Source organism: Nicotiana tabacum, chromosome 3 (assembly GCF_000715075.1).
Source record: "Nicotiana tabacum cultivar K326 chromosome 3, ASM71507v2, whole genome shotgun sequence".
Classification (NCBI taxonomy): Eukaryota; Viridiplantae; Streptophyta; class Magnoliopsida; order Solanales; family Solanaceae; genus Nicotiana; species Nicotiana tabacum.
In genome coordinates, this window is record NC_134082.1 from 191,549,551 (window position 1) to 191,571,053 (window position 21,503).

Below are 21,503 nucleotides of genomic sequence, written 5' to 3' on the forward strand. Positions count from 1 at the left end.
TCTATAATCATTAATTCAATGATAGAATCAATTAGAGGGTGAAGATATTACCTTTTTGACGTTCAATCTTCTTGAATTCAAGTTTTAGGGTTTCTTCTCTCAACAATGATGTCTCAATCGAATATCTAATGATATGGAGGGTTTACCTATGTTAATAAAATGTTGGGAAATTGAAATTAACGTAGGCTCACCATTAGAACTTACCGTGGATGGTGGAAGGACCTTTAAGGAGTTAGGTTTTGAGAGCTTCCCTTTCTAGAGCAAGTTTTTATATTTTGGGGCTGTGGGGGATGAAATAGGGCTTAAAATAACTTCCCAAGTCCGCCACCACGGCCCTGTAGGCCCGACCACGGTAGATAGCAGGAACATTGCCTCCCGACCGCGGTCGTGGTCCGGGCGTGGTGGTTGTGCACTATTCTGTAAAACGCTCATAACCTTCTGCACAGAGATTTGTTCGGGCTCCATAATATATAGTTGGAAAGCTATTTCAAAGGCCTACTACTTTTATGCTTTGAGGTTTTCCAAATTCCTTACATATTTTCACTAAACCTTGCTGGAAGACGGACCTTCTGCAACTTAGTCGATTTTGTCGAATCTTATGCACCTCACTTTCCATCTTGATTTTGAAACAACTATTTTCATCCATACTCATCCCGATAGGACATCATATGTCTAAAATATCTAATTAATACCCATTTAACATATCCACACCTAGCCCGAATGTATAGGATGTTACATTATCTCCCTCTTGGGATCATTCGTCCTCAAATGATTATCCTGATTGTAACTTCTGCTAACTCCGGCCTTAAACGGGTCTGGTGGAAACATGATCTTTCATAAACACTTGCATACTAAACTGAATGAATACATGACTACTGATCTTTTGAGATAGTGAACTGAATGACCACCATATTGACTGAATATTGGTCTGTCATGGATAAGTAAATACTGAACTAACATGGATATGAATATTGAACTGGCACGAATATTTGAGTAATCTGAGTACTAAGCTGGCATGAATGTCTAAGTATTGGACTAACATGAGTAGCTGAGTATTGAGCTGAAATGAGTATCTGAGTACTGAACTGACATGAGTATTTGAGTACTGGAAACTTGAATGTTATAACATGACACGTGAAATACTGGTTGTACCACTACTAATTATGGTGGCAACTCCAACTCATAAGCTATTTGACCGATCTTTTGTAGGATCATATACGACGTGATATATGTGGGACCGAGCGTTTCTTTCTTCCTAAATCTTATAACACCTTTAATAGGTGAAACTTTCAGAAACACCCTATCATCAACTTGGAACTCAAACATCTTCAAATTCTCTAGGATCAACTTGAATTTCTCGATAGTTTGATAGACCAAATTTGGTACCAACAAACTCCCGTTCACCAACTTTGGACCAACCAATTGCCGATCTGCACCTTCGCCCATACGGAGTCTCGCACGTGCCATCTTGATACTAGAATGGTAGGTTATTATTAGCAAGGTCAATGAGAGGTATATGATCATCCCAATTACTTTTAACATCAAGAATGTTTCTTCTTGGTCATCTTCTTAAGAATGAAAAACGTGTTCCTAATCCTTTTTGAAAGAACTTCTAAAAGTTCATTTTAAGCTGAGCACCACAATCCGAAATGATGGACCACGGAGTCCCATGCAATTAGACGATTTCCTGAGTGTATAACTTGACATAATCTTTTGTTGAATTTGTAGTCTTTACTGGCAAGAAGTGTGATGGCTTGGTAAGTCGATTTACAATCATCCAATCAAATCATGTTTTTAAATGAACAAGATAATCCTGTTATAAATTTCATATTTACTATCTCCACTCAAAATATGTGTATTCTATGATAAAAACACTAGGCTTTCTGCTGCTCGACTTTCACTTACTGACAATTCCTATACTTGGCCACAAATTTTGCGACGTTCTTTTTTTTTTGTCATTCCACCAATAAATCTCCTTGAGATCATGAGACACCTTTGGGGAGCCTGGGTGGATTTAATACTTGGAATTATGGGCTTCTAACATTTTTTCCCTCACTAAGTCCATCTATGGTTGGAACACACAATCTATCGTGGTACCTCAAAGTACCATCATCTCCCCCTTATTCAAAAGCTATCAATTTATGCCTGTGAATCCCTCCTTTTTTTTCTTTTTTTTTGTTTTGGATATCCTATGCTAACTATGCAGGTTTTAAATCTCCAACTGGACTTACTGACGATTTTCACATCTCCCCCTTAGACCAAAGGTCTTATACTTGGGGATTCTTCCTTTTTTTTGTTGGGATCCAAATAACTTTCCTTATTTTCTGTAATTCTTTGCACTCTATGTCAATGACGACTCATCTTCGAACTTACCTGTGAGAAATCTCTTTTTACTAGGAAAAACTAAATTATTCACATAACGAAAAGCTAAAGTTTCATAACTATCATACACAATCTTAATAATTTAACTCTGCTTACACTATCAATCTTGGAGAAATCACATTTCAATAATTCCTAAAGGTTATTCTTCTATAGTTTGCTCTCTTACTACTAGCTGATTATTTTTCCCACTATCACTTTACTTCGGATTTAGCTTAAACTCTTTGGGTTCTAACACACGTTCAGTATTTCAAACTGTCATCCACTCACTAGAGTTAACCTGGCTAAGTGAATCAAATTGTACCTCTACTAGCTCTGCTGGAATTGCTAATTCACTGCATCAACTCAAAACTTACTTAGTATTCTTTTACTAACCACCTGCTAGCGTCATATGTCCATGTTCTGCTTGGAATAACTAAAGTGAAGCATAAGGTTATTTTTAACTTCCCTCACCATCTGGCCCTATTCTACGGTCGCATACTTATCTTTTTTTTTGAACTATGTACATGGATCACACTTAGAGAAAGTTCATCTGTCTTAAACGAAATTAGAATATCTAACCCCAAACTTTCTATATAATACAAAATCATATCATACTATAAACATTCACGGTAATCACTTAGTCATATAACCTAAGGGTGAACTGCCATAGCTTTTATCTTACATCAATAGCTGCTTTTTATAGTAGCTTACTAATGTGGTACTTCTAGTTCTGATTTGAATAAATATGAACAACTTAAAATCGTTCCCTGAAATTCACTATTGGCTTCTCTTGGTTCTCATTGCATACATCATATCTTCTAGTCATTTCCATAAGTTGTACGAAATCACATCTTTGGTAATAACAAATATTTCTGACTCCTAGGTAATTTACCCTTAGGCTCTTTCCTGTCCAAAACTATAGTGACCAATGTTAGGTTCTGACATATGAACTATCATCATCCAACTTGTGGCTCAATTTCCAAGAATTAAATAAAGTTGTTCTAGGAGGTAAAATACATACGAATACACTACCATGAACAAACTTATCCTTTAAAGTATACCATCATATGATAATTCACTTCCTGCGTCATCCGGTGAGTCTTGGTCTTAATTCGGACCTAAAACATGCGAAGATTTCGCTATGATCACTATTACTTACATTTTCTTTGAGCATCCATATGCATCACTATATATTCACAAGTCTCCGAAAATTTTAATACACTGAAAATTGGAGAACTGGTAACTGAATAACAAATAATTGGCTTACTGAATGACCATAAACCTGCTAACTGAAAGACTGTATAACTGGTAACTGAGTAAAATTGATGACTATAAAACGTAATAACTGCTTTTGTACTTTCTGATAAGGTTATGCTCTAATCTTTACTACTACCCATTGCATCCACTTTTAACATCATCTCATGTCTCATTTGTTACCAACATATACTCTATAATTATACCCCAATGGGCATTTATTCTCTTTAGAACCTTATGTTTCTCCTGCGCGTCGTTTGGGCATCCAATACGTCTGCATTCAATAGGAAGAGAAGATTACTTATTGCTCTAAGTTTCATGGCACGATCTAGAGTAGAAAGAAATGAGACAATATTGGATGTCTTGGTAGTTAACCGTTTATATGAGTGGCCGGCACACACATATAAAGGAAACTACACTGGACACGACTTCATAGACACCCTAGGACACTTGAACCTAGTGCTCGGATACAAAGCTTTGTCACGCCCCAAACCTAGGCCTGGACGTAACACGACACTCGGTACCTAACTACATGTGACCGAGCGAACCAACTGGGTGGCTGAATCAACATGTGATATCATAATATACTAAATGCGAAAGATAAACTAACACATGCTGATATACTGAAAGTCTGAATGATAAAAATCAAAGTGTGAAAACACTAATACAAGTCTGAAACATGTCTGTAGCCAACATTGCTTAACATGAAAACTTGTGACTTTGTCTAACTGTTACTATAGCCTATGAAGCCTCTATTGAAGTACTGAAAATATTGACTATCTGTAAATACTGAAAGACTGTAAGGTAATGATAATGCCCCGAAAGAATTGGGGATCACCAAATAACTAGTACGAGAATCCTAGCGCTCTGAATCATCAACCTGTAAATCATTACCTGCATCGTGAGATACAGGCCCCGGACAAAAGGGACGTCAGTACATTTGAATTGCACTGGTATATAAAGCAACTAAAAGAAAGAATTAAAAATGTTGAAACTGAAACTAAGCTGATAACTGAGAATTGATAATTGATAACTGAAATGATAATTATTGAAACTGAAACTGAAATGATAACTGATAACTGAATTAATAACTGGTAACTGAAATGATAACTGATAACTGATAAGTGATCTAATAATTGATAACTGAATTGATAAGTGGTAACTGAAATAATAACGGATAACTGAAATGATAGCTGATAACTGAACTGAACAAATGAAGTAAGGATATGAATACTCCCTCTTCTGAATGATGAACAACCTGTTTATCTGAATAAGCTACGGCCTCGGGCCCAATATATATGTGCACAAGCTACGGCCGCAGGCCCACGTATACGTATACATAACTACGGCCTCAGGCCCAAAAATGCATAAAGCATAAACTACGGCCTCAGGCCCAAACATGCATAAAACATAAACTATGGCCTCAGGTCCAAGTATGCATAAAGCATATAAACTACGACCTCAGGCCCAAATACAGGTGTTCAACATTCAGGGATTTAAAATCAAGAACTGAGAATCATACTGCAATACATGATAGTGAAGTACTGAATCACACTGAGTTACTTGATACTAGAATACCGGATCACACTGAGTTACATAATACTAGAATATTGTATCACACTGAGTTACATAATACTGGAATACTGAATAGGGCTAGACTGAGATATGTATTCTTGAACTGATTATGAACATTGAAACTTCAACTGTTTATGGCATACTGAGTAATCTATACTAAGACTCGGGGGCATCAAACCCAAGTCTATATTGAATACGCACTGAGCTCACAACGTTCAAAATGAATGTCATGAATGAGTTATGAAGCTAGAGAATAGAAGTTCTACAACTATTCAAGGAGGCTAAACTATATTTCTGAGGTAATTAGTAATGTGGTAAAAGAAACATAGTGTAAGGAGAATCATTAATGTTCCCAAACATTGTGAGGTTTGAGCATAATACAACATTCGCCAACCCTTTCAACTTTAATCTATATCAATACAAGCCAAAGGGATTCCAAATTAGTAACAATATCTATGTTTTGGTCACTTATGCATTTTATCAAACACTTAGTGAGTATAAAGCTTCATATTCCCTATTAATGGTGTCTCTACACCCAATAACCCATTCTCTTACTCCTAGATAAATTCTAAAGTCTCAAATGGTTATAATCAACATTATTCTTTATCACTCATAAGGTAAACAACACCCTTAACCAATAATCAACAATCAACAACCCAAACCTATAACCGTTCATGCTTTTCTATCAAACCCATCAACTCATATCTCATGAACTACAGTCTATAATAATTAATTCAATGATAGAATCAATTAGAGGGGGAAGATATTACCTTTTTGACGTTCAATCTTCTTGAATTCGAGTTCTAAGGTTTCTTCTCTCAACAATGATGTCCCAAACGAATATCTAATGATATGGAGGGTTTACCCATGTTAATAAGATGTTGAAAAATTCAAATTAACTTAGACTCACCATTAGAACTTATCTTGGATGGTGGAGGGACCTTTAAGGAGTTAGGTTTTTGAGAGTTTCCTTTCTAGAGCAAGTTTTTATATTTTGGGGCTATAGGGGACGAAATAGGGCTTAAAAATGACTTCCCAAGTCCGCCACCGCGGCCCTGTAGGCCTGACCGTGGTCCGACCGCGGTAGATAGCAGGAACACTGCCTCACGACCGCGGTCGCGGTTTGGGCGTGGTGGTTGTACACTATTCTGTAAAACGCTCATAACGTTTTGCACAGAGATCTGTTCAGGCTCCATAATATATCGTTGGAAAGCTATTTCAAAGGCCTACAACTTTCATGCTTTGAGGTTTCCAAAATTCCTTACATATTTTCACTAAACCCTGTTTGAAGACGGACTTTCTGCAACTTAGTCGATTTTGTCGAATCTTATGCACCTCACTTTCCATCTTGATTTTGAAACAACTATTTTCACTCATACGCATCCCGATAAGACTTCATATGTCTAAAATATCTAATTAATAACCATTTAACACATCCACACCTAGTCCGAATGTACAGGGTGTTATAACAGAGTCTTATCTGTTTAGTACATGAAATTATTGCTGTTTGGAGTGTCAAACTACATTTTCTTTCGATATAACTTGCTGAATTAATTCTAAAATATTTTGTATTTTTGAAAGTAGTGGTTAATATTTCTTTCAATAAATACAAAAAATAACATATATTCTCACAATTAAGTTAGCGTATCTCTATAATATTACAAGAAATTTTTGCAATATATATGAGAAAAAATACTGAAGTTGATCAGAACAAAATAAGCATCCTGTAAGGTAAGGTTTAGCCCAGTAGGAATAGTAAGGTAAGGTTTAGCCTAGTTTGTGTTACCTTGGTCCTATGCCTTTAGAAATTATCCACACGGCTATGAGATTATATGCCCTCGTGAGACTTTGCCGGCAGCTACCCCATGAATCCTCTACATGAGGCTGCCATCATAAGGCAATGTGAGGCGCAGAGGAATGATTATATAGCCAAGGCATATGGGTAACAAAACCGATGCTATTGTCCCCCTTATTTGTACACTTCCTAATTATTGTATTTTTCTTTTCTTTTATTAATAAAAACTAGCCCTAGGCGCTTGCCTAGCGGATTGCCAAAAAAAAAAAAAAAAGCATCGGTCACTTTCTAGCAAAAAAAAGGTGGTATTAATTAGTAGTACATCATTCATCTATCTAGGGGGTTGGCATTTCATCTTCTAGTCCTTTTATATGCCATCATTTTTTATATAAACTTAAACGCTATATAAAGTTGTAATATTAAACAAACTTTACTATTCAATTTATATTAACAAATTATTTTCAATTTTTAAATATATATATCTTGAGTAGTGTTATTCATGACATATGCGATGTACACGCTCTCTCCTACTCTCTAAAATCATAATGATTATTGGCAAAAGACAATTTTAGTCTATTATTGACTCTTTCTAGGTTTTCTTTTTTCTTATTTTCAGTTTAATTTGTGAGTAAGCTAAAAAGGGGTTTTTTCCCCCCTTTTTTTTCTCATCTGGTGTTTGGCCGGACTAAATTTGGATTACACCCAGAAGTCCCCCGTTAAGGGGTAAAGCCGACTACATACCCAGGTTCAAGCTTGAGATATTAAGAATAAAGAAATATTTATCATTCCACCACTAACCCTGGTTGGTAAGAAGTGAAGGAAAGGAGCTTGAGCCGCCTGCTAAACCAGTGCAGTAATGAATCTTTCGTAGCTAGAAATATCATTATTTTGTGGTTCTAATTGGTGGTTGGTTCTGGGAATTATACAATGGGCTTAGTCTTGGAGGCTGCAAATGTAGAATAGCTATTGAGTTTGTAGAAGGCAGGTTAATTTTTATTTTTCACATAATGATTCTGTTAAGTCTCACAGTTAGTTCAATGGATCAAAGCTGCACATTTGTATTAATGGAAGGTTTAATGTGTTCAATTAAATAATACAGAGATTAAAACTAGAATAATACAATAACACAGGGATCAAGATCATTATTTTATTTAGAAGAATTAACCCTTATAGCCTCCCACCCTACCACTTAAACTAAAAAAATATGGCCGGTTATTTGTGTAAAGATCCCATTATTTTATTATTTTCAAACTTTTTACAACCTCCTACCTGTAATATCTTCTTTTTAAAAAAAAAAAAAATTATTACTAGGATTCACGAGTCTCTCACGTTAACAAATTAGTTCTGAAAATGAACTCATGACAATAACCTAGTCCTTGATCGAAACAGTATATATATGCACTGAAGTTCTGTTAACCAAATTTACTCGGTTTCTTTCGTTAATTACTAATTTACTATGAGGTTTACATAACTGAAGTCCTTCTACCATACTATCTCAAAAGATTGTAATCATAAACTTCACGTAAAGTCCCCACTTTTGTTCATCAATAAGTTGCTTAATTAAGACTATGGGGTCCCCTTCCATCTAACTTCTGGAAAAATTTAATGTCCTCTAGACTTTAAACTGTGAACAACCTAGACAGAGAGAAGTTATTTCACTTTAGAAACCATGTGTCAGAAGAAAGAGTTGTTAATAGTTCTTTCATTTCTTGTCCCATTTTGCAGTTCAATAGACACCATCTCCTTTAACCATTCTCTCAAAGATGGAGATGTGTTAATCTCTTCTGGGAAATCCTTTGCTTTGGGTTTCTTTAGCCCTACTGGGAATTTCCATGGAAAACGTTATGTTGGAGTTTGGTATAACAATGTTCCTGAACAAACTGTTGTTTGGGTTGCCAATAGAGACAACCCCATCAATGGTACATCTGGGATTCTTACCATTGACTCTACCGGAAATCTTGTTATACTCGACATGAAAACGAAAGTTTCAGCCTGGAAAACAAATATTTCTTCAGCTAAGAATGGAGCAGACTTGTTCAGTGCTAAGCTGTGGGATTCAGGGAATTTCATGTTGTTTCAGGACCCGAAAATGGATATTATTGCATGGCAAAGCTTTGATTATCCTACCAATACTCTACTTCCTTCAATGAAATACGGGATAGACAAAAAAACAGGTTTAAACCGGTTTCTAACATCATGGAAATCATTGAACGATCCAGGCACCGGAGAGTATCGTTACATAATGGAATTCAATGGGACACCTCAAGTATTTTTGTATAAGAACTATAGCAAGATATGGCGGACAGGATCCTGGACTGGTCATGGTTGGAGTGGTGTACCGGAAATGAGCCCAAGATTCATCTTCAGTCTTAGCTATGTGGACAACGATAGCGAGGTTTCCATGACATATCAAATAAAAGACACTTCAATAATCTCAAGAATGGTCCTGAATGAATCTGGGATCTTGAACCGGGTAACTTGGCAAGAGAGTGAGCGGAAATGGGTGCAATTTTGGTTTGCACCTAAGGACTCATGTGACAATTATGAACATTGTGGAGCATTTAGCAATTGCAATTTGTTCAATTTGGGTGAATTTGAATGTAGTTGTCTTCCGGGGTATGAGCCGAGGCTAAGCCGACAATGGTACTTGAGAGATGGCTCCCATGGATGCTTGAGGAAGAAAGATGAGAAGGTGTGCAATAGTGGGGAGGGGTTTGTCAAATTGAATCATGTGAAAATCCCGGATATAGATACAGCTTTGATGAACAAAAGCATGGGGTTGAAGGAATGTGAAGATTTGTGTCTGAAAAATTGTTCCTGCACAGCATATGCAAGTGCTAATATTAGTGAAGGGGGAAGTGGGTGTATCACTTGGTATGGTGAGTTGAGAGACATAAAGCAATTTACAGATGGGGGCCAAGATTTCTATAGCAGAGTCTCTGCATCTGATTTAGGTAAGGATTTAACTTAAATATGTGTGATTAAATCCATATTATACATAGTATCTAGTTCGTATTTCCTATATTTCTTATATTGTTGTTATTTTATGTTATGTTATTTTATTATGAGTCTATTGATAGTACTAATATATCGTCTCTTGTTGTTTTCTTGAGCCGAGGGTCTCCTGGAAACAGCCTCTCTGCCCCTCGGGGTAGGGGTAAGGTCTACGTACATATTGCCCTCCCCAGACCCACTTGTGGGATTATACTGGGCTGTTGTTGTTGTATCTAGCCGTGGTGTTCATATAAAGTTTTCATTTTTCATTCCTTTCAGCACAATTCTCCAAGAACCCAAATAACAATCACAGGAAAAGAGCGACAGCAATTATAGTAGGGTCTGCTGCAGCAATAATTGTTGGACTCTTGTTGGCATATTTTTTGGTGATTAGTAAAAGGAGAAAAGGTAAGGATATTATTCAATACCACGCTTGGTCAAATATTTTCAGTATCTGAACAGCCGCTATACCACATTGTGTTTAATTCTCCTCAATTTATGTTATTACCTTAGAAGCACATGAAAACTGTGGTGTAATTGCAAACTGCATTAGATCCTAATCCGTGTTTGCTGATGTGCAGATAAGAAGAGTCATTCGAATACATTGAACAAAAGTTTAGCATCGTGTGAATCCATGGATGAAAGTGAACAAACAGAAATCTCAATCTTTGACCTAAGCACAATAAGTAATGCAACTGATAACTTCTCTGTTGCTAACAAACTTGGTGAAGGAGGGTTTGGTAGCGTATACAAGGTAACAACTCCAAAACATGTCTGAATGCTTGCAATCAACATGATCTTTATACTAAGCCAAGTTAGATGTAATAGTTGTTGTACTAAGCCAAGTTTACCAAATAATATTCTTGGATTCAATTTCAGGGTCACCTGAAAGATGGACAGGTAATAGCTGTCAAAAGACTTTCAGTAACTTCAGGGCAAGGAGCAAAGGAGTTCAGAAATGAAGTCACACTAATTGCAAGACTCCAGCATAGAAATCTTGTGAGGCTTTTAGGATGTTGTAGTCAACAAGGAGAGAAGATGTTGGTTTATGAATACTTGCCAAACAAATCCTTGGATAGTTTTATTTTTGGTAAGAACATTTCCAGGGCCTGATATCTTAACTTGACCATCAAACTCTACATGTTTACTGTTAATTAACGAGTACTGCTTGAATGTTTGTGTTTTCCTAATGGATTGCTAATTCATAAACTTTCAAACTGTGTTCTAGATAAAACAAAAGGGTCTTTGTTGGATTGGGGGAAACGGTTTGAAATCATCCATGGGATTGCAAGAGGAATGTTATATCTTCACCAAGATTCTAGATTGAGAATTATACACAGGGATCTAAAAGCAAGCAATGTTTTACTAGATGCCTCCATGCAACCAAAAATATCAGACTTTGGAATGGCCAGAATTTTTGGAGGTGACCAAATGGAAGCAAACACGAATCGAGTTGTTGGAACGTAGTAAGTGTTTCAAGTTTTGTGCATACACATGTGAGAGTTCTGTTAGATGTGTTCATTTGAGTTTTAAAATATAAATCTTGACATTGCTTAATTGATCGCAGTGGCTATATGTCACCTGAATATGCAATGGTAGGGCAATTTTCAGCGAAATCTGATGTCTTCAGTTTCGGGGTTCTGTGTTTGGAGATTATTACTGGCAGAAAGAACAACTCTCAGTATGATCAGGAGAAATCTCAACATTTAGCTGGATATGTAAGTGCATTCTACAACATATATATGCTACTAAAATCAAGAAATCGCCTATATTACTTTACCATTGCCTTAGACATAAACCGTACCACACATGGAAGTACTGCAAATGATAATCTTAAAATAAACTCTTTTTTGGGTTCTTAAATTTGTTAATAGACCGACTATTCAGCATTTCTATTTTTAGCTTGGGTTGCTTCTTTTAGGTGTTATAGTTTCTCGGCAATATACATAGTTTACCCATCAACCTTGCAGCACAATTCCTGTTACACACATCTCTTTCACGGAAAAACTTTTACATACTAAACCTTTTAAAAGTGTGTCTAAGACACACTACTTTTGACCAGATAGCACTTGCGTGTTTACACACAAGAAAAGCGCATTAAGCCCGTAAAAAAATCCCATTTTTTGTCTCCCCTCCCCACAGGAACCCCTCCCCCTCCCTCTGGTCTTCTTCCTCACAACCCTCCGCCTCATTTTCTTCCCCAAATAGAATTTTTGAAAGAACATATCAATTTTAAATCTAAGATTAAGCAAATTTTTTTGGTTTATTGTCTAAATATTATGAAAACTATTTATTTGTGATAGATTTAAAAGTTTTAATAGTAGTATTGAAGGTTTGGTGAAAAAATCTAGAATCCACCATTGTTAGGGTATCGAAAAAAGCTTGAAAATTTAATTGGATCTTGTTGATTATTGGGTTATTGAACTCAATTTGTTGCTCGATTATTTTTGGCTAGTTGTTTAGATAGTGTGGTTGAATTTTGGTGTTGTTGGAAACTTTCTCACAAACAACCATGGTGGTAGCAACAATGGTGCTTAAGATAGAAAATAGAAAGATGAAGAAGATGGATTAAATTTTAATTTCTAATATTTTTTTTCCGTTTTAAAGTCAATGACACGTGTCATGACCCTATTAGGGCGTGACTTTCACGTTATCTGAAAAATTGGTCAAGCACAAAAGTGGTGTTTTAGACACACTTTTAAAAGGTTGAGTGTATAAAAGGTTTCCCGTGAAAGAGAGATGTGTAACAGGGATTTCGTCGCAAGGTTGATGGGTAAACTATGTATTTTGCCTAGTTTCTCTTATAGAGCAGGAATTGCTGGAAATGTTGATTTTGGTATTTCTGTTTCAGGTGTGGGATTCTTGGAAGAATGATAAAGCTTTAGATGTTGCTGATCCATTGTTAGGGGACTCATATGAAGCTTGTGAAGTTTTGAGATGCATCCACATCGGCCTTTTGTGCGTACAATCATTTGTAGATGACAGACCAACCATGTCGGAAGTGGTCTTCATGTTGTGCAATGAAACCAAACTTCCTTTCCCTAAAGAACCTAGCTTTATATTCAGATCACAGAATTATGGTTCAGTTACACTGTCTTCATCAGCAAGTATAGGAACATCTGTTAACGACATGTCTATTTCTACAATTCATGGTCGCTAGAGTTTATGTTAAGCATTTACCAGTGATGGATCCAGATATAACATTGTGGGTTCTCAATTAGAGAGTGAATTCTGAAATACATATCAAACTGTACTTATAATTGTTTCATGCATATCAGATAGGGTTTGACCCCGAAACATTTGGTTCTACAGATTCGTGAATGAATTGCTGGATTCAATATTGTATTTGACACCTATTTTGGAAAAAATATAGTGTTTTTTTTTTTCTGTACAATGTTCTCTTTTTGAGATTCATATTTGGAAATAGGGAGACCATTCTGAAGACAGCTCATTTAATGGTCTAATAGTGGGGGAAACAGCAAGTTTAATGGTTTAACCCCACTATCCGTGAATTAAAGGGCACTATTTGTACTTTGACCCCGACGGACGAAAAAATGTGAGACAAGATACAATTTGATTCCCGAAATCAGAACCAAAAGTAGGGTAAATTTGAAGAAAATAGTATACCTTGTCTAGGAAATCAATCATTTACTTATCTACAACTTGTGAATAAAAAAGAAATCCATACTTTACAAGCTATACGTAAGCATTCCACAAAATTTCTCATAATTTAGAGATATTTTTATTTATTTGAATTATTTTTACTCGGATTCCCACACCCGTATCCGTACTAGGACTGTATCCCCAAATCTTAAAATTTACATCTCGAAGGATCCGACCTCTAGATCCACACCCGTGTCGGACATCCGCACCCATGTCCGAGCAACTTATACAATAGGTAAGTAATCTTTTGAAGCGTTGCTTTAAGATTTTGACTTTTGTTTTGTAGTAAGATTATGAGATAGATATATATTTTATTTTATTTTTGAAAAAGGATTATGAGATAGCTATATAAATCAAGTATAATAATAGAGGTAAATTCATGATATAAGAACATTGTAGTTTCAATCTCTCTTTGTGCCTGAAATCAAAGTAATATGTCATTCTTTGCTTTGATGAGCAGTTGTCAAAGTACAATCATTTATAATATCAAATTCTATTCTAATTTAATGCATTGAGTCATGAAAGATTACCTCATGCTTTAGGAAGTAGTGACAGCTTGAAACATTTGATCAACAGATAACATGAAATACATAAACACATGAGACAACTAACGAACATCAGGTGCGGTAATTGTCACCTCGTTAATCGAAGATGATGTTGTTTCCATAGTAATCGAGTCTGAGGTAAGGGTAATCAAGGGATGCTTCGGCGATGGAACTGTGCCCTCATTACTTAGCATGAACAGAATTGATGACATGGTTGGTCTGTCTGCTGCATCAATTTGCAAACACAATAGTCCTATTTGAATACAGCGTAGTGCTTCCTCATTGGTACAAGAATCAACTATTGTTGGATCTATCAGCTCAAAGTCCCTACCATCATTCCACAGTTCCCAGGCCTGAAGCAGCAGTTCATTGAAATGAATATTGATTTTTAGTCATAGATAAAGATTCAAATGCTTGCATCTTTAAAAGTTACCTGCCGTATCAAATTTGGAGGGGAATCACTGTTATAAGATATCCTGTTCTTTTTTCCACTAATGACCTCCAATACCATAACGCCAAAGCTAAAGACATCGGATTTTACTGAGAACAGACCAGCTAGAGCATATTCAGGTGACATATAGGCACTGCACAGAAAAGGGGTTATAATGAGTATGCAAAGTATTGGTAAATGGTAAGGATGTGATGGAAAAATCCTTTCTAGTATTTGTTTGCTTACTATGTTCCAACAACTCGAAGAGTCTTAGCTTCATTTTGGTTTCCACTAAATATTCTAGCAGTACCAAAATCGGATATCTTGGGGTTCATATCTTCATCCAAAAGAATGTTGCTGGCTTTCAGATCACGGTGTATTATTTTCAGTCTTGAGTCCTGATGAAGATAGAGTATCCCTCTAGCTATTCCAATAATGATTTCATGCCGCTTTTTCCAATCAAGCAACGACTTCCTGCTCTCGTCTAAGTGGTTCATATCAAATTTATCAGGTAAGCACTATTTGACAGGAGGAAAGAGTTAACACAAAATCAGGTGATAAGTAATCATACCAAATATGAAATAGTCTAGACTTTTGTTTGGCATGTATTCATATATCAACATTTTCTCCTCGTCTTCTACACAGCAGCCAAAGAACCTAACAAGATTTCTGTGTTGGAGTTTTGCAATGAGAAGGGCCTCAGTTTTGAATTCGCGTATACCTTGCCTTGATTGAGTTGATAGCCTTTTCACAGCTATTTGCTGCCCATCTGGTAATTGACCCTAGAAATCGCAAACTACTAATTTATCACACCTTGAAAACTCAATATGAAAAAGACGTAAATTTAAACCAGTATGACATCTGGTCATTTCAAGAGGGGCTTTTTCCATGTTCCTTAAGCGTGAGGAGATTTTGGTGTTGCAGATATTCAGGTTGTTAATATATTCTCTCGTGTAGTAGCAATACCTTAAAAACAGCCCCAAAACCTCCTTCTCCGAGCTTATTGTCGAGCAAAAAATTGTCCGTCGCAACTTTCAGGTCATGTAATTCAAAGAACTTCAGTTCAATGTCACTTTTCTTTTCTTGTCCCTTATTACTGGAATGTCCAGGTTTTGCCAAGTTAGTTGCTGACTCAGAAAGTAACATTTCCCTGAACTTTTTCTTTCTCAAAATCCCTGAAATAAGGTAAGGGTATAGATTAGTTTAGAAGAAGCCAAAAATACGCAGTTTTAACTTTTTATCTAGTCCATTATTCTCATTGACAATGAGAATACAGTTTTCTTTCCATGATCAACTAAACCAAAGCTAAATTTTGATAGACCCCCTGCAGTTATGTCAGGTAGAATTGACTTAAGTCATTCAACCTGCAACCATTAAGAATTAGAATGTCACACGAAAATTAACGACATTCAAAAAAGATTAGGATTTGTTAATGAGCATAGACTATACGTAGATTTGGATTTGCCAACGATCATGGAGTATGTTCATAAAGCACAGAGATAGATGCTAAAAGAAAGAGATGTACCTTTTTCCCTGAGATTTCTTCTCCATAGAAAGTAACAGCATGTACCACAGACAAATATTGCTGAAGTGATGGATGCTGCTAGTGCTACCAACAGTGGTTTCTTCTTTCCTAAACAATAAGGCAGATCAAGAAAAGAGGAAAATACCATTTTTTTCAGTTAAAGGGAAGCACACATTAGAACGAGATACAGCTTGGAAGCAACTAACCTTTGTTGGAGCTCTCAAAAAGCTTAAGGTTGAACTCTACTTGACTTGAATTGTTAGGTAATCTTTTCAGATCGAACAGATCGCCATTCCATAATAAGCACTGTCCACCGCTACTGTAAGCATAAGCATTACACGAGCAATTAGACAAACATATATATTCACAGATCTGATCATTCCCCACTAGCATTGATTCAGATGACGTGGGAAGTTTTACATTTTGTATACGGACAAAACCTACGTTTTTGCTGCCACACTGCATTGGAGTTTTTCTCACACACCCACCAGAATAGTCATTAATATCCCAGTCTAATTTATACTTCGGCTCATAACCTTGTAAACATTCACAGGGTGGAGCAGAAGTTATGTAACAAATTCCAAAAGAACCACAGATATTTATTCGGTCACAAAAATCAGCAGGTCCAAACAACACTAACTGCCACTTCTGATGATCTTTGGACCAGAACCATCCACCCATCAACCCTCGAGAGTCTAGGACAATTCGAGAAATGTCAGATTCACCAAAGACATTGAAAGTAATATATTTACTATCTTTAGTTGGATCATAGCTGAAGTTGAATACACCCTTTCTTTCAGCTAGAGAATCAAACCCTCCTTCGTCCCAAGGCCCACTCCTCCAGTTTTTCCCGCGGTTATCTAGTAGTACTAACTCACCATTTTGATTCTGGTCTAATTGCAAAGAGTACTTTCCTGTAGCCGGATCATTCAGATTCCTCCAAGAAGTAAGTTTCTGGAGTGTGTTCTTGCTCTTATCAAATCCAATCCTTGCACCAGGAAGCCATGTATCTGTTGGATAATCAAAACTCTGCCACTTTATCTCGATGCCATTTGTCAAAACTAAATTTCCAGAGTCAAGAAGTACTGCCCTATTGACATCTTCTTTTGAAGCTATGGTTACATTAGTACTCCAAACTCTTTGTTTAAGTGTATCCAATAGTTGTAGGTTTCCATCAGTCAGCTCTAGATGAGAATTATTGAATGGAGGGCGAATGGGGTTGTCCCTATTTCCTATCCAAGCCACAGTTTTGGTTTTTATGTTTGAATACCATATACCAATAAAGAGCTTATCGCAATTACCTGGACTGAAGAAACCAAGTTCAAACTTCCCTAGTTCGGATACTAATGTATCTCCTGCAGAAAAGGAAAGGAAATGGCCAGGCAACAACGCTTGTGAACGACTACTATTGCAGCTAACTACATAAAAGTACAAAAACAAGAGAACTAAATCAACCAACGATATCTTCATTCCCTAGTACCTGTTTTGAAAGAGTATTGACAAGTGGTAGAGATGGACACTCAAACGAACATTCAAGTGTTTATAAATTGGTATCAATGTGCTTATCTGGTCATCTCAGAAAAGAAGAAGAAAACAAAATTAAAAAAAAAAGTCTTAGAATATTCCACCAAACCAGTAATACAACCAAACTTTCCCATCTAATGAACCACCAAAGTCCAAATATTTGAAAATTCCACAAACGAAAATATGCAATTGATGAAAAAGTCATCAAACTGGTATTATTGCAATCCTTCCACTGGAATATAATTATTTTGACAAACTAATAATTCCAGTCACTCCACTAGATGCCCTTCCTGACACTGCTTCAGAAAAATCCAAAAACTGCTGGAGATCTTGGTAATGAATTTCCTGCACAGAGTAATTTGTTAAACTACTTCTGCTTTATTCTATTTCATATGATCCCAAAGGAGTTCCTGTTTATAAATCTTGTCGATTGCTTTTTCCAGCAACTGCTAATCGTCAAAAGAGCAATTCTCCCCTCGAATGAAATTCATATATGACAACAACAACAACAACAAAAAATCTAATGTAATCCGACAAGTGGGACTTGGGAGAGTAATATGTATGCATATCTTACCCCTACCTTGTGAAGGCATAGAACCTGTTTCCGATGGATCATGGGTTCAAGGAACAGTGAAAAGGAAGCAACCAACAATAACAACAACAAGAAAAAAAACAAAGACACAACATGTAAAAATGTTCTACTAATTTTACATGTTCTACTAATTCTTAAATTGAAAAATCTCCACTTCAACGTTTTCGTCGGAGATTGAGTAAAAATGAATAGGAAAGATCTAAAACCACATAGCTAAAAAGGGTGAATGCTATATGCTACTACTAGCCAATTAAGTTAGATGGTGGAATAACACAATTCTTAGGTTAATTAAACATGTTACCTGACAAGAAAATGTTGGATCTCAAATTCCACTCCCCTGATTATTTCAATGTGATCAATCAATTTAATCAAGTATTTTAATCTCAAATTAGTTGGTATTGGTTATATCAATTCTCTGTAATATTCAAAAGAATCATCATGATTAGATAAATTTTACTTGACTATCAATTAGAGGTGGCAAAATGGTTAAAAGAAAACAGTTATATAATTATATTATCCGCTTAGAAAATGATTAACCAAATGGATAATCAATAGATAACTAAGTGTTTAACTTTTACATTTATAAAACCTTAAATTGGGGTTACTCAAGTTTGGGAGATCATATTCAAGAAGTGATATTATTCGCCGGATAAGTCATTGTTTATTAACTCACAAATACGGGTTGGGTCAGATAATTTATTTGTTTTTTGAATTACCTATTTTGACCGGCTCATATCCGACCCGACCCGTCCCGTCCGTTTGCCACCCCTACTATCAATCTACTGCAATCATCTTCCTTTCCACGAACATCAAGCCAATTATGCTTTGGAAATTACTCTTTCAGTGTGATAGAATAAAAAATTAAAGGAAAATGAAGAAAAAAGAAGAATCCAAAAACGAAAGATAGCGAGACTCTAGTGCAACTTTGACTGACCAGTTCCTCCAATGGTCCTATCTGGGTAAGTGATTTTGTGGGAATAGAAGATTATTGGAGCTGACTTTCCAAATTCATCGATTAATGGACGCTGGGAAAAGGAGACGACGGTCCTTCTTGGCGATCGAATTGACTCTAAAAAAAATAAATAATAATAATTATGTTATAAAATAAAGACCGTAAAGTTAAGATAAGTATAGAGAGAAATTGATATATTATTCGAATTCAAATCTGTTCTATTTATAGAAGAAAGGAAGCTGATGTGTAAGCTGTTACGCAAGCTGTTGTGTAAGTTGTTGCTGTGTAAGCTGCTACTATACCAGATATGGATAATCTTCTACTGAGAGCAATGTTTATCCATAACGGAGTACTGAATGGATAAGCTTATTATACCTGGTATGGATAATCTTCTACCTAGGGTAATGTTTATCCATAATCGGGTACCGAAGTGATAAGCTTCTTCAGAAAGCTTATTTCCAATAGAGTACTAAATGGATAAACATATTTACGGTGGAGTCTCATATGGATAAGCTTTTTCAGGAAGATTATTTATAATGGAGTACTAAATGAACATCCATAATATAATATATTTATAACACTCCCCCTTGCATGTTCATTAAAAGATAATGTGTCTCATTAAAACCTCACTAGGAAAAACCACGTGGGAAAAAAATCTTAGTGAAGGAAAAAAATACACATATTTAGTAATACGCATTGCTAGGTGCCTCATTAAAAACCTTATAAGGAAAACTCCATGGGAAAAAACCTGAGTAAGGGAAAAAGAGTGCATCGCGTATTTTTACTCCCCCTGATGTAAACCTTGTTTCAAATATTTGAGTCTCCGCATTCCAATCTTGTATACCATCTTCTCAAAAGTTGAAGTTGGCAAAGATTTAGTGAATAAATCTGCTGGATTATCACTTGAACGGATTTGTTGCACATCAATGTCACCACTTTTCTGAAGATCGTGTGTGTGGAATAATTTTGGTGAAATGTGCTTCGTTCTATCTCCTTTTATAAATCATCCTTTCAATTGTGCTATGCAAGCAACATTGTCTTCGTAATTGTGGGTCTTTTCTCACATTCCAAACCACATTTTTCTCGAATAAAATGAATTATTGATCTCAACCATACGCATTCCCTACTTGCTTCATGAATAGCTATTATCTCAGCGTGATTTGAAGAAGTAGCAACAATAGATTGCTTTGTGGAGCGTCATGATATGATAGTACCTCCATATGTAAATACGTAGCCGGTTTGAGATCGAGCTTTATGGGGATCAGATAAATAACCTGCATCTGCATAACCAGCAAGATCTGCACTATCTTTGTTAGCATAAAACAAACTCATATCAAGAGTTCCCTTTAAATATCGCAATATATGTTTAATCCCGTTCCAATGCCTCCGTGTAGGAGAAGAACTATATATTGCTAGTAAATTAACAGAAAATGTTATGTCAGGCCTTGTAGCATTAGCAAGATACATTAGTGCACCAATTGCACTGAGATAGGGTACTTCAGGACCAAGGAGTTCCTCGTCCTCTTCTGGAGGTCGGAACAAATCCTTATTCACTTCAAGTGATCGAACAACCATTGGTGTACTCAATGGGTGCGCTTTGTCCATGTAAAAGCGTTTTAAGACCCTTTCTGTATAGGCAGATTGATGGATAAAGATCTCGTCTGCTAAATGTTCAATTTGCAGACCAAGACAAAGTTTTGTCTTTCCAAGATCTTTCATCTCAAATTCTTTCTTAAGATATTCAATTGTCTTTTGGAGCTCTTCTGGAGTTCCAACAAGATTTATGTCATCAACATAAACAACAAGTATAACAAATTCTGATGTCATTTTCTTTATAAAAATACATGGACAAATAACATCATTTATGTAACCTTCTTTCAGCAAATATTCACTAAGGCGATTATACCACATGCGCCCAGATTGCTTTAAACCGTACAAAGATCTTTGTAATCTGATTGAATACATTTCTTGAGATTTTGCTTCAGGCATTTTAAATCCTTCAGGGATTTTCATATAAACATCATTATCAAGTGAACCGTACAGATAAGCTGTAACTACATCCATTAGATGTATTTTAAGCTTTTCATGTAGTGCTAAACTGATGAGATATCGAAATGTTATGGCATCCATAACAGGTGAATATGTTTCATCAAAATCGATTTCAGGTCGTTGTGAGAATCTTTGTGCAACAAGGCGAGCTTTGTATCTTTCAACTTCATTTTTATCATTCCTTTTTCGCACAAATACCCATTTATGACCAACTGGTTTTATACCAGCAGGTGTTTGGACTACT

At 36.0% G+C, this 21,503-nt stretch overlaps 2 protein-coding genes across 5 annotated transcripts; one reads left to right on the forward strand and one right to left on the reverse strand.

The window, feature by feature from the left end:
- Positions 1-8,409: 8,409 nt before the first annotated feature.
- Positions 8,410-13,373, forward strand: LOC107816028 (G-type lectin S-receptor-like serine/threonine-protein kinase At1g11410). The gene is made up of 7 exons (XM_016641703.2): positions 8,410-9,939; positions 10,259-10,387; positions 10,561-10,733; positions 10,859-11,069; positions 11,208-11,445; positions 11,547-11,697; positions 12,831-13,373. The coding sequence occupies exons 1-7, from the start codon at positions 8,655-8,657 to the stop codon at positions 13,137-13,139; spliced, it is 2,496 nt and encodes an 831-aa protein (XP_016497189.1). The 5' UTR covers positions 8,410-8,654; the 3' UTR covers positions 13,140-13,373.
- A 657-nt stretch (positions 13,374-14,030) lies between these two features.
- Positions 14,031-19,334, reverse strand: LOC107816026 (receptor-like serine/threonine-protein kinase SD1-7). 4 transcript variants are annotated; one of them, XM_075250343.1, is made up of 9 exons: positions 19,193-19,330; positions 18,975-19,050; positions 16,349-17,708; positions 16,143-16,250; positions 15,584-15,792; positions 15,189-15,399; positions 14,864-15,101; positions 14,621-14,771; positions 14,054-14,540 (listed from the first exon to the last, which is right to left on the reverse strand). In XM_075250343.1, exons 3-9 carry the CDS (start codon positions 17,610-17,612, stop codon positions 14,250-14,252), a joined length of 2,472 nt encoding a protein of 823 aa, XP_075106444.1. In that variant the 5' UTR covers positions 17,613-17,708; positions 18,975-19,050; positions 19,193-19,330; the 3' UTR covers positions 14,054-14,249. The 4 variants fall into 4 exon arrangements, 3 of the variants coding, with proteins under 3 accessions (XP_075106444.1, XP_016497183.1, XP_016497184.1); XR_012708082.1 differs by having other exon boundaries at positions 14,031-14,060; positions 14,173-14,540; positions 16,349-19,334; XM_016641697.2 differs by lacking the exon at positions 18,975-19,050 and having other exon boundaries at positions 19,193-19,334.
- Between the last annotated feature and the right edge of the window lie 2,169 nt (positions 19,335-21,503).